The sequence below is a fragment of the Oryctolagus cuniculus genome, chromosome 16, assembly GCF_051225735.1.
Source record: "Oryctolagus cuniculus isolate XC-2025 breed Fujian yellow rabbit chromosome 16, ASM5122573v1, whole genome shotgun sequence".
Taxonomy (NCBI): Eukaryota; Metazoa; Chordata; class Mammalia; order Lagomorpha; family Leporidae; genus Oryctolagus; species Oryctolagus cuniculus.
In genome coordinates this window covers 61977479-61992552 of record NC_142882.1, presented here as the reverse complement: position 1 = coordinate 61992552, position 15074 = coordinate 61977479, and the positions used below count along the sequence as shown (strand labels likewise).

General features: G+C 41.9%; 1 protein-coding gene across 1 annotated transcript in view; it reads right to left on the bottom strand.

Moving 5' to 3' along the window:
* The window catches only part of NPSR1 (neuropeptide S receptor 1), a 166896-nt gene that overhangs the window by 46630 nt on the left and 105192 nt on the right, over positions 1-15074 (bottom strand). Inside the window, 1 exon segment of the mRNA NM_001204444.1 lies at positions 2161-2264. Coding sequence (NP_001191373.1) covers positions 2161-2264 — 104 coding nt within the window.

Below are 15074 nucleotides of genomic sequence, written 5' to 3'. Positions count from 1 at the left end.
GATATATTTTATTTATAGTATTATCTTAATAGTCATCATATGTATAGTTAGAAAAAATGCTAATGACACGAATAATCTCCGGATCAAGAAGGCATCTTAAAGTTAACAATTAGAAAAAAGCATAACTCCATAACATACTTCTGAAAAATGTGATGGTCTGAGTGGCTGTCAACCTGCAGCTTGTCCCGAGTCACGCTCTAGGTTGCAGTTCCTTCTGTGGCTCCCTTCTGCCCATACTGGGTCAGGGTTGGCGTAGGCAGCCAACGGAATAATGTGAGGTAGTGGGATAAGGTCTCTGAGAGTAGGTCATACACATACATTGCTCTTCTGCTTCAGTCCCTCGAATAGGTTGCTATTGGAAAAGGCCGTTGCTATGCTGTGAGGACCCTGAAGTTTGTCTATGGAGAGGTCTATGCGGAGAAGAACTGAATATTCAACTAAAACCCAGCACCTAACTTGCCGGTGACGTGTGTACCCCGCCCTCCGCCTCACCCACGCGGGTAAAAGCCCGCAGTGCAGTTCCCGCCCAGCCTTCCACGGACCGCAGTTCCGCAAGACGTCTGCGCCGATCTGCAAACACGCCTGCCTCCAGCTCCGCCCAGCCCCGCTTCTCCTCCACTGCGACTATAGAAACTTGGAGATAATAAATGCCTATTGTCTTAAGCCGCTAAGCTTTGTGCTAATGTGTCTCTGTGACACAGTAAGCAATTGGAAACATGTATCAATAAGGAAGTAAAATCCTCAAGAAGGAATTGAAATATCTTTTAAAAATTTACCATCCCCACCTAACAAAAATTCAAGGTTATGAACAAAAGAAGATTATAATTGTAACTATTCCCTGCTCATTCTCTGAAGGTGGAATAACTCCATCACCAAGCTCTGAAAATGGTAAAATAAAAGATTATAATTTCACTTATGTTTATAGATGAAAAATCTCAAAAATCCCAAGTGAAACCTTATAGGGTAGTGTTTCTCAGCAATGTGTCATACACCTATAAAGCTACCAACTTAGACCTAAAGTACTGACATCAGAATAGAAATACATTCATGGAGCATAATTTGAAGAATTAGGAACACAGCACATCAAGCCTGACACCAGCTATTAAATGCGCCATTCCTTCTACACTCAGTTGAAATGTCTGGATCTATATAACACTCATTCACATAGGTGCTATATGTATACTACAAGTAAGTAGTACATATGTATTACTTTAAATCAAATATATGTTATGCATACATGTTACTTAAATTGAGGCATATTGGCAGGCAAAATATAGATATACTTGATCTCAAAATGGATCTTAGCAAAACTCAGAAAATAATATCCCACTTATAAAAACGTTGAAAAAGTATATTAAACAACTTTGAGTAGACGAAGTTAAAATGTCAATAGATATTTGAAAAATTGCCATTTGGGTTCTATTTAAATAAGTAATCCTTATTTTCTAATGAATTGCCAAAGTTTTTTTTTTTTTTTTAAACAACAGTATTCCTGGCCAGTGTGGTGTTAGTTTGAAGGTTAAAAGTGAAATATAATTGACAAGTTTTCTGGAGATTATTTATTGCTAATATCAGAAATCTTAATATTGACTCTAAAATTTTAGTTAATTTTTATTACTGTTTATGGTTTTGTGAATGTACTTTTAAAAAAAGATTTATTTATTTATTTGGAAGACAGAGTTACAGAGAGAGAGGGAAAGACAGAGAGATCTTCCATCTCCTGGTACATTCCCTGGATGACCTCAATGACCAGGGATGAGCCAGGCTAAAGCCAGGAGCCAGAGCTCCATCTGGGTCCCCCACACAGGCAGTAGGGGTCTGAACCCTCGGACCATCTCCCGCAGCTTTTCCCAGGCCGTTAGCCGGGAGCTGGATCGGATGTGGAGCAGCCAGAACACAAACTGGAGCACATAGCGATGTGGCAAGTGGCAAAGCAGACGCCTCGCAGGTGGCAGCTCTGTTTGCTAAACCTCAATGCTGGCCCCAGATGTATTATTTTTAACAAAGAAAACACATTAACGAGTTTACACATTTTGCTTGTTTTTCATTTGTAAAGAAGTGGAGAGTTTGCTGCATGGGGGTGCAGGAGTCCCCTAGGAAGAACCCAAGAACTGACTTTGACGTCAGATTGCGTCATCACATTTGGAAGGTGCTACATACCTGCAGGTAGCGGACCACTCGGCAAACCAGGTCAGGCGCCATAAAGTCTCCAGTGAATCGCCAGATTATATCTGTCAAGATGTTGACTAGTCCTGTGAAAGAGTCTAACAAAACACACAGGTACTTACTTTCAGTCTTTCAACTTCGAACTGGAATTTGTAGAAATGAACGTCGGAGGAGATATTTCCCCCTGGCTTAGCAGGTGGCCACTGAGGAAAAGCAGGGCAAGGCAGAAGTCCCTTGGCCTTTAGTACTGGGGTTTGTTACCACTTGGACCTAACTTCCTGCAGAGGACTGTAGTAATCACGGAAGAGGGGTCACACCAACAGAGTTGACCTTTCAACTCATACAAGAGGCATTTAAAGGGAGTCTAGATCTGTCCTAAAGCAAGCGTTGTGAGAAAGTCAAGAAAGCACAAAATCAGGATAGGGAAAGGTTTACCTTTCTGTTTGGGAAAACCCCTTGGAATCCTCCCTTCTGCACCTGCTATTTTATAGCTGGGACTAAGCAGTCTCAGTTCCCCTCCCACCAGGTTCCTCTGCTTTCTTTTCCATTACCCTTTCAACATCTGCCCTAGGGAAATACATAGAGTGCACGATCTATTAGTTCAATGATTAGTTGAACGATAGAGGCCCTCCAATGGTTCATTTTCCTTTGCTATAACAGAATACTTGAGGCTGGGTTCTTATAAAGAAAAGAAGTATATTTAGCTCACAGTTTTGGAGGTCCAAGATCATGGCATCAGCTGTGGCTTGGATCTGATCAACGTCTCATTGTGGACAGCATCCAGATGGTGGAAGTAGGTGTGGAAGGGATCACATGGCATGACAGGGAGCCAGAGGGAATCCTGGCCAGGCATTTTTGAAAAATAACAGCCTATTCTTGTGGAAACTGCCTCACTCCACGAGCCCAGCATGAGTCCCTTCCAAGGATGATGTCTCCAATGACCTCATTACCTTGCAGTACACCTCACCCCTTAAAATTCACTATCTTTTAACACCACCACATTGGAGACCACACTTCCAACACATGAGCCTTCAGGGAACAAATCACATTCAAAGAATAGCAAATGGCAGTTCCAAGAACTACCAAAATGGTAGTATTTCTTGAGAACTTCAACTGGCATGAGGGTCTTCGTTACTTTCACAGAAACAGGCTCCCTGGCTTCAGACTGCACAAGTCAAGCATCAGTGTTGTCCTTGACTAGCCATGGACTGTACCCTATGATACATTTTCAGTTCAATATTCCAAAGAGGCCTCTGCTGAGAAACATTGCTAGGTACTACCGGAGAAGTTTCGAGGTTTCTGTGCAATTCTATCCAGACAAAAGATCGAGCAGACCCCTACTCAGAAATAGAATACGAATGTGAGTAGGTTCAGGCTGTCAGTAAAATCAACAGCAGAACAACAGAAGAAGTATCAGCCTTGGGGATGAAGCTGGGATACTCAGATTTCCACTTACAATAGCTTGTTTTTATTGCTGTGATTCTGCTAAAGAGGAAGAGCAAACACTGAAAATCACACTATCATTTGGGTAATTACTTTTGTGAATACTGGAAAACGAGGTTTATTAATAACGGCACAGAAGGGAGCATAGCATCTCGATAGGGCATGGCATGTAGGTGGAGGTGCGAGGATGCAGTTGTTGAATAAATCGTCACAGTGGTTTTGAAAGCCCTTTCCCCCCCACAACACAGACATAAACAACTTTTTATTTTAGAATAATTAAAGGTTCATGAGAAGTCACAAAAATAGTACAAAGAGGTTTCCAGCACCTGTCACTCAGCATCCCGAACACTCACATCTTTGTACGTAGGCTTTGTGGTTTGAGGCGATTATGACTCTCAATGCAGGCATGTATACAACATTGAACATGGTTAAAGGGATATTATAAAGCAGTATATATAACTCTTAAGGTTCTAAGTCAGAAGTTAAGGGTAAAGGCAAGCTTTTAACCCAGACTTTTGAGTGTCAGTGTTCATAATCTTCACTGTCTCACTACCTAATTATTATTTTTTTTCCTTCTGTCTTTAAGTCCTTGCTGTTTTGTTCTGTTTTATCCCCTGATGTATAGACATGCACCCCTGTCTTTCTTCCATCCATTCATTCCCTACTCTGTCAGTCTTTCTTTTTTGGGCCCTTTGATGAATAGAGCCACTCCATCCACATGCTTGCATCTTCAGAGACCTGGGCAGGTAAACCTCCCTTTTCTGGCTCTTCGCTGTCAGCAGGATAAAGTCTGAGGCCCCCAGCTTGGCATAAAAGCTATTCACAATCCACTTTTACCTACTGCTATGATTTTACAGAATGTATGTGTTAGAAGCCTAATCCCCAATGTGTCACTGTTGGGAGGTGGGGCCTCATGGGAGATGTTTAGGGCACATTCAAAAAGAGATGAACATCTTTATAATAAAGACTTGGAAGAGGGGCTTGCATTCTTGCCCTTTGTCCTTTAGCCATGTTAGGATCCTGGAAGCGTGCCAGATACCACCTTGGAAGAAGACAGTTGTCTCCCCAGAGGCCAAACCCACTGGCACCTTGACCCGAGGCTTCCCAGCCTCCAGGACTGCGTGCTGGTATGTGTATGTGCATAAATAACCCAGGGGTGGTGTTCTGTTTTAGTGGCACCTGGTAGACTAAGACTACAACCTTTTGGCCGGCGCCATGGCTCACTAGGTTAATTCTCTGCCTGTGGCACCGGTACTCTGGGTTCTAGTTCCATTTGGGGCGCCAGTTCTGTCCTGGTTGCTCTTCTTCCAGTCCAGTTCTCTGCTGTGGCCAGGGAGGGCAGTGGAGGATGACCCAAGTGCTTGGGCCCTGCACCTGCATGGGAGACCAGGAGGAAGCACCTGGCTCCTGGCTTTGGATCGGTGCAGTGCGCCGGCCACAGCAGCCATTTGGGGTGAACCAACAGAAGGAAGACCTTTCTCTCTGTCTCTCTCTCTCACTGTCTAACTCTGCCTGTCAAAAACAAAAAACAAAAAAAAACCAAAAAACTTCTACCTTTTGTCAGGTCCCCAGTTGGCATTTTAATGTTGGACGCCATGGACACCATATTGATCACAAATCCATGCTTTGAGATATGCATTCTTTCTGCTTGGAATGAATTCCCTATTTATCAGCCTATAGGATGCCTATCTTTCATATCTAGTGAATATGTCTCTTTCTCCGCATGTTTTCCTAGACCATTCACATGGTATGGTCCACTGCCAAAGATACGTGGTCCTCCCAATCCTTGCCTCTCTTCTTGTCTCTCCTTGTTGACTTCTCTACAGGTAACAACAATACAAAGCACTGGCAGGCACATGCAAACTACAACAAAAGGTGCCCAAAACTGGAGAAGAAAAATCTCATGATAGTTCTGGGTTGCAGAGGAATTCTCACTGGGAAGATCAGATCTGAGCATGGATTTGAGAGTTAGGGGTGGTGACTGAGTAAATAAAATGTCACGGAACTTTTCTCAACAAGAATGGACAGAATAAATGAACTGGAATGGATGTTGGAGTTGCTTGATACTGTGTTTGGGCTAATTTATGTCCTAATGTAAAAAATAATGAGAAATATTAACATGTTTCTCTAGATCTAAGTGACTACAGGAAAAATTATGATGCATTCTACTAACATCTATTCTTCCCCTTGTAGCTCAATCTTAAATAAACCTATTTCTGGGAGTAAACTATCCACAGAACTGTGCCACAGCGTTTATTAGTTGTTATTAGGCAAATGATGCACAATCAGATCAGTAAGAAGCTATTTGGTTACCTAAGTAATTCAGTACATTGCAAATAAGATGCTCCTAAGTGGTAATTAACAGGACTTGGGGAACAAAGGGTACATTTTCAAGGCTTAATCACTTCCATGTATGACTCTTGCTTTTTAAAATTGGTTTGGTGGAAGAACCCTAGGAAAATGTAATACTCAGACAACTGAAACAGACTTGTAGTGTGCTTTAGTTTTCCTTTGAGGATATCCTTTCAACATGGACATGGATTCCTAGTTGGAGTGCAAATCTGATTGTAGTGGAGAGAAATCAAGACCGAGATAATGGAGCAGAAACCTGAAGACCCACAAGGATTGGTAGGGTGAAAAAGGGGCCAAGGACATTGATACCTGGAATAGATAACAGTAAGAGCAAAGTTATGGGGGTAAGAAAAATGAGCTGAGGGCTGGGGGTTGTGGTGCAATGGGTTAAGCTTCTGCTTGGGATCCCTGCATCTCATACGGGAGTGCCTGGTATTGCGTCTTGCCCCCACTTCTCATCCAACTTCCTGCTATTACATCTGGAAGGTAGCAGATGGCTGTGCTCCTGCCACTCACGTGGGAGATCCTTATGGAGTTGTGTCTCCTGGCTTCAGCCTGGACCAGCCTATCTCTTGCAGGCATCTGGGGGAGTCAATCAGCAAATGGAAGTTCTCCCTCTGTCTCTCCTACTCTGTGTCACTCTGCCTTTCAAATATATAAATAAGTAAATAAATAAAATCTTTAAAAAAAGGAAGAAAGTGAAATGAGAAACCACATGGCTTATGTTGATGAAGTGATTTATTTGTTGTTGCCAAAGACTAAAATAGTAGCTAGGAAGTGGCAAAAAATGTGGCTCAAGAAAGAGGAAGAATTGAGATCTCTTAGGATTTCATGTGCCAGTTAAAGGAGCGTGCTGTTTTCCCTTTATACTATGGGAGCAACTAAACATTCATATCTCAAATATGTATCTTATACATATTTCTTTAGTTAATATGAGGAAGATCAATTTGGTAGTTCTGATACTGGAATTACCATTTAGAATAGTTAGGGAACTCTAAAGGAGTTCAAGAAAGAGGCAATCAGTACCTACTGTATGTCAACTAAAAGTAGGATATAGAGATCTGCAACTTTGATATATAGCTTATAAGAAATTAGGAGAATTCGGTGGCTGAGTATTAGTGTTTTTTTTTAGGTATATTTATTTATTTGAAAGGCAGAGTTAGAGAGAAGCAGAGGCAGAGAGAGAGAGAGAGTCTTCCATCCCCTGGTTCACTCCCCAGATGACCACACGATCAGAGCTGTGTGCCAGGCACTTCTTCTGAGTCTCCCATGTGGGTGCAGGGGCCCAAGGACTTGGGCCATCTTCTGCTGCTTTCCCAGGCCATAGCAGAGAGCTGGATCAGAAGCGGAGCAGCAGGGACTCAAACCAGTGCCCATATGGGATGCAAGCACTGTAGGCAGCGACTTCACCTGCTACGCAACATCACCAGCCCCAGTATTAGATTTTTGAACATGAGAAAGAGGGAGGGGTCTGTACTGTATTACAGCTTCCTGGCTTGTGTCCCCGGGAGAGGGAGGTGCCATCAATGACTCTGAGAATTATGAAATATAGAAGAAAATGATGATGAACAGCAAATGTGAAAGAACATTTCAAAATGGACTTGAGAAGCCATTCAGGAAGCAGGACCTGTGCAAGTTTCTAGCTGCTACCCAATATGCAAATTTTTAAAATGGGCCTCATCTTCTAAAGCCATTAGCATTCTGTAATGAATGTTACACCCGTAACTGTCACAGACGAACTTCTTACCTGGAGACGCTGCAGCAATCATACATGACCTAGTGTTGTGAAGCCGAAGCTGTCTGAAACTTCCTTTGTTTTCTACTTCTCTCCGCCTTCAAAAACCCTGTACGATCTGAACTGCTTTGGAACACACACCAGCAGTGTCTACATCTGTGCCTTCTGCATGACCATTTCCAAGAACCCAAAACTGTCATTACTTTCACAGTTTGGGGGCTTATATCGATCAAAAGAATACAGGAGCATAAACTCAATAGATGAAAAATTAATAATTGTGGATTTTAATTAGCATGGTAGGTAATATACCTAAAATGCTCTTGTTTACGTGATTGGATTGAAATGTACCAAATTTCATTGCTTCTTTTTTTTTTTTTGTTCTAGTTTTCCTTCTATCTTTGCCTGGATAAATTGAACACTTTTTTCCTTTGTTAAAAATTTTATTTAAGGTATGCAAATTTCATGTATTTCGTATATAGAGATTCAGCAACATAGCGATACTTTCCACCCTGCCTTCCTTCCCGCCTACGCTCCCACCCTTCTTCCTTCCCCTCTCCTATTCCCATTCTTATTTTTTTACAAAGACCTACTTTCAGTTAACGCTATACTCCTAAGATTAACCCTACACTAAGTAAAGAGCTCAACAAATAGTTTGTAGAAAAAAACAAAAGCAAAAATGCTGTTCCTCATGAGTTGAGACAAGGGTGTTAAAGAACATTGCATCTCAAAGTGTCAAGTTCACTCCTGTAGATTACTTTTTAGGTGCTCTGTTAGTTACCACAGATCAGGGAGAACAGATGGTATTTGTCTTTTGAGGACTGGTTTATTTTGCTAAAATGGTTTCCAGTTACATCCATTTGTTGCAAATGATACGATTTCATTTTTTTAACTGCTATGTAGTATTCCATTGTGTATATATACACACACACACACACACATATATATATATATATGGCATATAAATTGAGCATTTTCATGATTTTAGTTTTGGCTTCTTATATATGTCTTTTTTTCTATTTCTTTTAGTGTTGACCTAGGATTTACAATGCATATCCTTAACTTACCATGGTTCCTTTCATGTAATATTATATAAACACATTTTTACAATTTTGCTTTAAACAACTAACTTTCAGAGCTATTTAAAAATAAGAAAAATATTTTTAACATAAATATTCAGTGTTAGTCTTTCCAGAGCTCTTCATACCTTCCTGTAGGTCAAGTTTCTAGTGTGGTGTCATGTTCCTTAGGTCAGAGCTTCCTTGGCTGTTTCATGAAGTACAGGTCTACTGCTAATAAGTTTTCCTCATGTTGTTGCTGATCATCAAAATTTTTGAATAGTCGATTTCACCTTCACTTTTAATGAGTATTTTTGCTAGATATAGAATTCTAGGTGATATTTGTACACCCGATCAGTTTTAAAGATATTGTATCTTCATAAACTTGGAAGTGGCTTGAATTATTTCAGACAGGAAGTCTGCAGTCATTCTTACCTTTGTTTCTTGGTATTTAATAAGTCCACCTCTTTTCCCCCGGTTGCCTTCAAGTTTTGCCCTTTATCTTTTTCTAGCAGTTTAAATAAGATATGTTTGCTTGAAAAAAAAATCCTGCTTCAGGTTATTTAAAATTTTTGGTCCATGATTTGATGCTTTTCATTATTTTTGGAAAATTCTAGCTATCATTCAAATACTTATTTGGCTGATTCTCTTTCTCCTTTCTTTCTGTGTTTCCAGTGACATATGCTAGACCACTTGATATTGACCCACTGTTCTTGAATGCTCTGTTCTAATCTATCACTCTGTTAGTTTTCTCTCTCTCTCACTGAGTTTCATTTTGAAAAATTTTATTGATATATCTTAAAATTATCTGAGTCTTCATTTGGCTGTGGTAAGTCTACAATGATTCCTTGAATCAATTCATAGAATTACTTCCATTTATTTATTCTCACATTTTCACTCAAAACTTGTTTATAGTATTGAAGTTACTCAACTGTTCATCTCTTGACCACTTTTTTCCCTAGAAACTTTATCCTATTTAATGTAGTTATTCATCAGGGAAACTTTTTTTTTTATTTAATGAGCATAAATTTCCAAAGTACAGCTTATGGACCACAATAGCCTCCTCCCCCCCCCCCGTGTCTTCCCTCCCATCCACAACGCTCCCCTCTCCCACTCCCTCTCCCCTTCCCCTTCACATCACGATTTTCAATTATCTTTATATACAGAAGATCAATTTAGCGTATGTTAAGTAAAGATTTCCACATTTTGCTCCCACACAGAAACACAAAGTGTAAAATACTATTTGAGTACTAGTTATAGCATTGATTAAACACCTAAGAGTAATTGTGTATTAATTACAGAGTTCAACCAATAGTTTTAAGTAGAATATAAAATGCATCTTTTGTATTGTTGTGGCTTCCCCCCAACCTCCCTCCCTCCCGTGGCCCTCCCCTCACCCACTTCCTCTCCCATCCTGTCCTTCATCACGTTTCATTTTTAATTATCTTCATATACCGAAGATCAATTTAGTATATACTAAGCAGGGATTTCAACAGGTTGCACTCACACAACCAAACCAGGTATAGGGTATTGTTCGACTAGTAGTGTTGTTTTTGAGTTTCATAGATAAACATATTAAGGAGAGAGATCCTGCGTGGGGAGCATGAACCCAGTGACTCCCGTTGTTGATTTAACAATTGGCACTCTTATTTATGACGTTAGCAATCACCCGAGACTCTTGCTATGAGCTGTCTAGGCTATGGAAGCCCCTTGAGTTCACCAACTCTGAATTTGTTTAGTCAAGGCCATATCACAGTGGAGGTTCCTTCCTCCCTTCAGAGAAAGGTGCCTCTCTCCTTGATGGCCTAATCCTTCTGCTGGGGTGTTGTTCACCAGGATCATCAGGGAAACTTTTAAAAGATGTTCATTTTGAAATCATTTTAGGCTCAAATTGAAATTGCAAAAATAATATGGAAAATATTCTTTCACACTTTATTAATACACTCTATTCAGCCAACTATAGTATAATGATGACAGAAACTAGGAAACTGACATTGATATAATACTAGTAACTAAACTACAGAACTTATTAGGATATCACCAGCTTTATAAGTACTCTTTTGAGTATAGTTTAATCTTACATTATGTGAGAAGTCTTCAAAAAGCTTGTGGAAAATACATATTATGAAAAAGCCAGACATGGATTTCAAAATGGTTTTGGAACATGGCAAATTTATCTATTCATTCTATTTCCATAAAGTTTTTGAAGCACCTTTATATGTAGTCATATCACTAACAAGATAGGACTTTTTTTTTAAGTTTTATTTATTTATTTGAAAGTCAGAGTTACACAGAGAGAGTAGAGGCAGAGAGAGAGAGGTCTTTCATCTGATAGTTCACTCTCCAGTTGGCCGCAATGGCCGGAGCTGCACCAAAGCCAGGAGCCAGGAACTTTTTCTGGGTCTCCCATGTGGGTGCAGAGGCTCAAGGACTTGGGCCATCTTCTACTGCTCTCCCAGGCCATAGCAGAGAGCTATATTGGAAGTGGAGCAGCTGGGACTTGAACCCATATGGGATGCTGGCACTTCAGGCCAGGGCGTTAACCCACTGTACCACAGCATCAGCCCCAGAACAATTCTACTATTGTGTTAGTCACAGTGTTCTCTTCTCCCTATTTCCTAACATCTGCTAATCTATATCATTACATTTTTGTCATTTTGATAATTTTATATTAATGGAATCATACAGTATGTACCCTTTAGACACTAGCTTTTTTTTTTTTTACAGGCAGAGTGGACAGTGAGAGAGAGAGAAAGGTCCTCCTTTTTGCCATTGGTTCACCCTCCAATGGCACCGCTCCGATCCGAAGGCAGGAGCCAGGTGCTTCTCCTGGTCTCCCATGGGGTGCAGGGCCCAAGCACCTGGGCCATCCTCCACTGCACTCCCTGGCCACAGCAGAAAGCTGGCCTGGAAGAGGGGCAACCGGTACAGAGTCGGGCGCCCCGACTGGGACTAGAACCCGGTGTGCCGGCGCCGCAGGTGGAGGATTAGCCTATTGAGCTGCGGCGCCGGCCTAGACACTATTTAATGGCTTGAAGGGCCATCTAAGTTGTTATGTGAATGATTTGTTCTTTCTTATTGAGGTATAGTGTGATGTATCATAGTTTGTTTACCTATCCATGCACTGAAAGATACTTACATTGTTTCTGGTTTTCAGCAATTCCAAAAAAGCTATATAAACCATAATGCACAGATTTTTTAAAAGATTTTTATTTATTTACTTGAGAGGTAGAGTTAAAGACAGTGAGAGGAAGAGACAGAGACAAAGGTCTTCCTACCATTGGTTCACTCCCCAAATGGCCGCAACAGCCGGAGCTGTGCTGAAGCCAGGAGCCAGGAGCTTCTTCCCAGTCTCCCACGTGGGTGCAGGGGTCCAAGAACTTGGGCCATCTTCTACTGCTTTCCCAGGCCACAGCAGAGAGCTGGATTGGAAGAGGAGCATCCGGGACTAGAACCGGTGCCTATATGGGATATAGGTGCCGCAGGCGGAGGATTAACCCACTGCACTACGGAGCCGGCCCCAATGCATAGATTTTTGAGTGAACATAACTTTTCATTTTTCTAGGATAAATATCCACAAGTGAAATTGTTCAGTTTATGTTTAACTTCATAAAAACACTGTCCAATAGTTTTCCAGATGCGGCTGGTGTTGTGGCACAGTGGGCTAAAGCCCCAGCCTGCAGCGCCAGCATCCCATGTGGGCGCCGGTTCGAGTCCTGGCTGCTCCTATTCCAATCCAGCTCTCTGCTGTGGCCTGGGTGAGCAGTGGAGGATGGCCCAAGTCCTTGGGCCCCTGCATCCACGTGGGAGACCTAGAGGAAGCTCCTGGGTCCTAGCTTCAGATCGGCTCAACTCTGGCTGTTGCGGTCATTTGGGGAGTGAACCAGTGGAATGGAAGATATCTCTCCTTGGCTTTGCCTCTCTCTGTAACTCTGTCTTTCAAATAAATAAAATAATTCTTTAAAAAAACAAAAATAGTTTTCCAGAGCTGCTGCACCACTTTGTATTCCCACCTGTTTTTCTGTCACATTATCAGCGCTTGGTATTGGCAACATGTTTTCTTTTAGTTGTTCTCCTAGGGTATGTTCTAATAGCTCCTCAGGGCTGAATTTTGTTTTCCATAATGATGATATTGAACACCTCTTCATTTTTTGATTCTTTTTTTATTCATTTGGGAGGTAGACAGAGGTAAAAACAGAGAGATATTGAGAGAGAGAGAGAGAGAGAGAGAGAGATGGAGGCAGAAATAGCAATGAGGGAGAGAGAGAAAGAGAGGGACAAGGAAAGACAGAGAGAATGAAGAAAAAAGATAATCAGGAACAGCTCCCATCAACTTGTTTATTCCCAAATGTCCACAACAACCAGGGCTGAGCCAGGTCAAAGCCAAGAGACAGGAACTCTATTTGGGTTTCCCACCCAGGTGGCAGGGACTCAATGAGTTGAGCCATCACCTGCTGCTGCTAAGTGTATGTATTAGTGGGAACCTGCGATCAGGCACCGAGCTGAAACCCAGACCCAAGCTCTAATATGGGATGCAGGCATCTCATTAGTAACTTACCTGGTAGACCAAATGCCCACCCCTTCATGTGATTATTTATCATTGATATACCCTCTTTCATGAAGTTTCAAAAAATATTTTCCCCACTTATAATAATAATTACTTTAAGTTCCTTATCTTAGAGTTCTCAGTTTGATCATCTCTCTGTCTGATTCTGTTGATTGCTTTGGTCCTTAACACTGGGTTGCATTTTAAATCTCATATATTTTGAGTTGATGATAGACATTGTGTGTAGAAAATATGAGATTGTGGGGCTGGCGCCGTGGCTCACTTGGTTAATCCTCCGCCTGTGGCGCTGGCATCCCATATGGGCTCTGGTTCTAGTCCCAGTTGCTCCTCTTCCAGTCCAGCTCTCTGCTGTGGCCTGGAAGGGCAGTGGAGGATGGCCCAAGTGCTTGGGCCCTGCACCTGCATGGGAGACCAGGAGAAGCACCTGGCTCCTGGCTTCAGATCGGTGCAACACTGGCCGTAGCTGCCATTTGAGGAGTAAACCAATGGAAGAAAGACCTTTCTCCCTGTCTCTCTCTCTCTCTCACTGTCTATAACTCTACCTGTCAAATAAATAAATAAATAAATAAATAAAAGAAAATATGAGATTGCAATAAATAGTATTTATGTCTGAAAGTGGACTTATTTCTACATGACTGTTAGAAGGAGGGTGTTCAGTTTAATCTACTCAAGAGACTGGCTAAACTTGAGGCTTTCTGTTGCTATAGTCATTTTCAGTATCCCAGGGGTTTCCAATTCCTCTTAGGCTACTCTACCAGGGCGGGAGTGGTGTAGAGGGTCTAGCAGTTGCGTTGCTTTGCTGTGACACTGCTGCTGCCTATTACTAACTGCTTGCTAAGCTGGTGACTGTCGGCTTCTCTTGTGTCCCGTCTCTGCCTCAGTCTCATGATGTGCCTGGGCCTTCAGGGTGGGATACTTTCAGTGTTGCAATTCTTCCTACCCACGAAAAGCAAACCCCTGCCTTTTTCCATGGTGCGTCTCATATTTGAGAGAGTTTCCTGTCCTTGCCCAGTAGTGGGAGAATTCCAGTGGTATTGGTGTTGCCATTTCTGGTCTGTCCCTGAAAAATGAGGAGTTTCTATTGTTTGCCTGTTTTTACTGGTGCTCTGGAGGCAACAGTGATTGGTCCATAGTGGCTTACAGTTTTTGTTAGGAGAACTGATCTCTGTAACAATTACTCAGCTCTGTTAGTTAGTGTGGAAGCAGCCATAGACAATGCTGTACCTGAACAGGTATGGCTACATTCCAATAAAACTTTATTTGTGAAAGTAAGCTGCAGGTTGGATTTGGCCTACAGGCTATAGTTTGTCAACCCTTGCTAGACAGAATAAACTCCACATGCTCCATTGAGATTTTAGAAAATTTCCTGCCTTTCTCTTCAGTCTGCTCTTTCCTAATCCTAGCCTAAATTTATGCTATAAGAGAAATTCTCTGAACCAACACATTGATATTGGTAGCTGGTTGATTGATCCAAACATTGGCTATGGAAATGAAGCACACAGGGACTGGCGCTGTGGTGTAGTAAGTTAAGCACCTGCCTGCAGTGCTGGCATCCCACATGGGCACTGGTTTGAGTCCTGGCTGCTCCACTTCCTATCCAGCTCCATGCTGATGGGCTGGGAAAGCAGCTGAGGATGGCACAAGTAATTGGGCTCCTGCACCCGTATGGAAGACCCTGAGGAAGTTCCTGGCTCCTGGCTTCAGATTGGCCCAGTTCTGGCCATTGTGGCCATTTGTGGAGTGAACCAGTGATAGA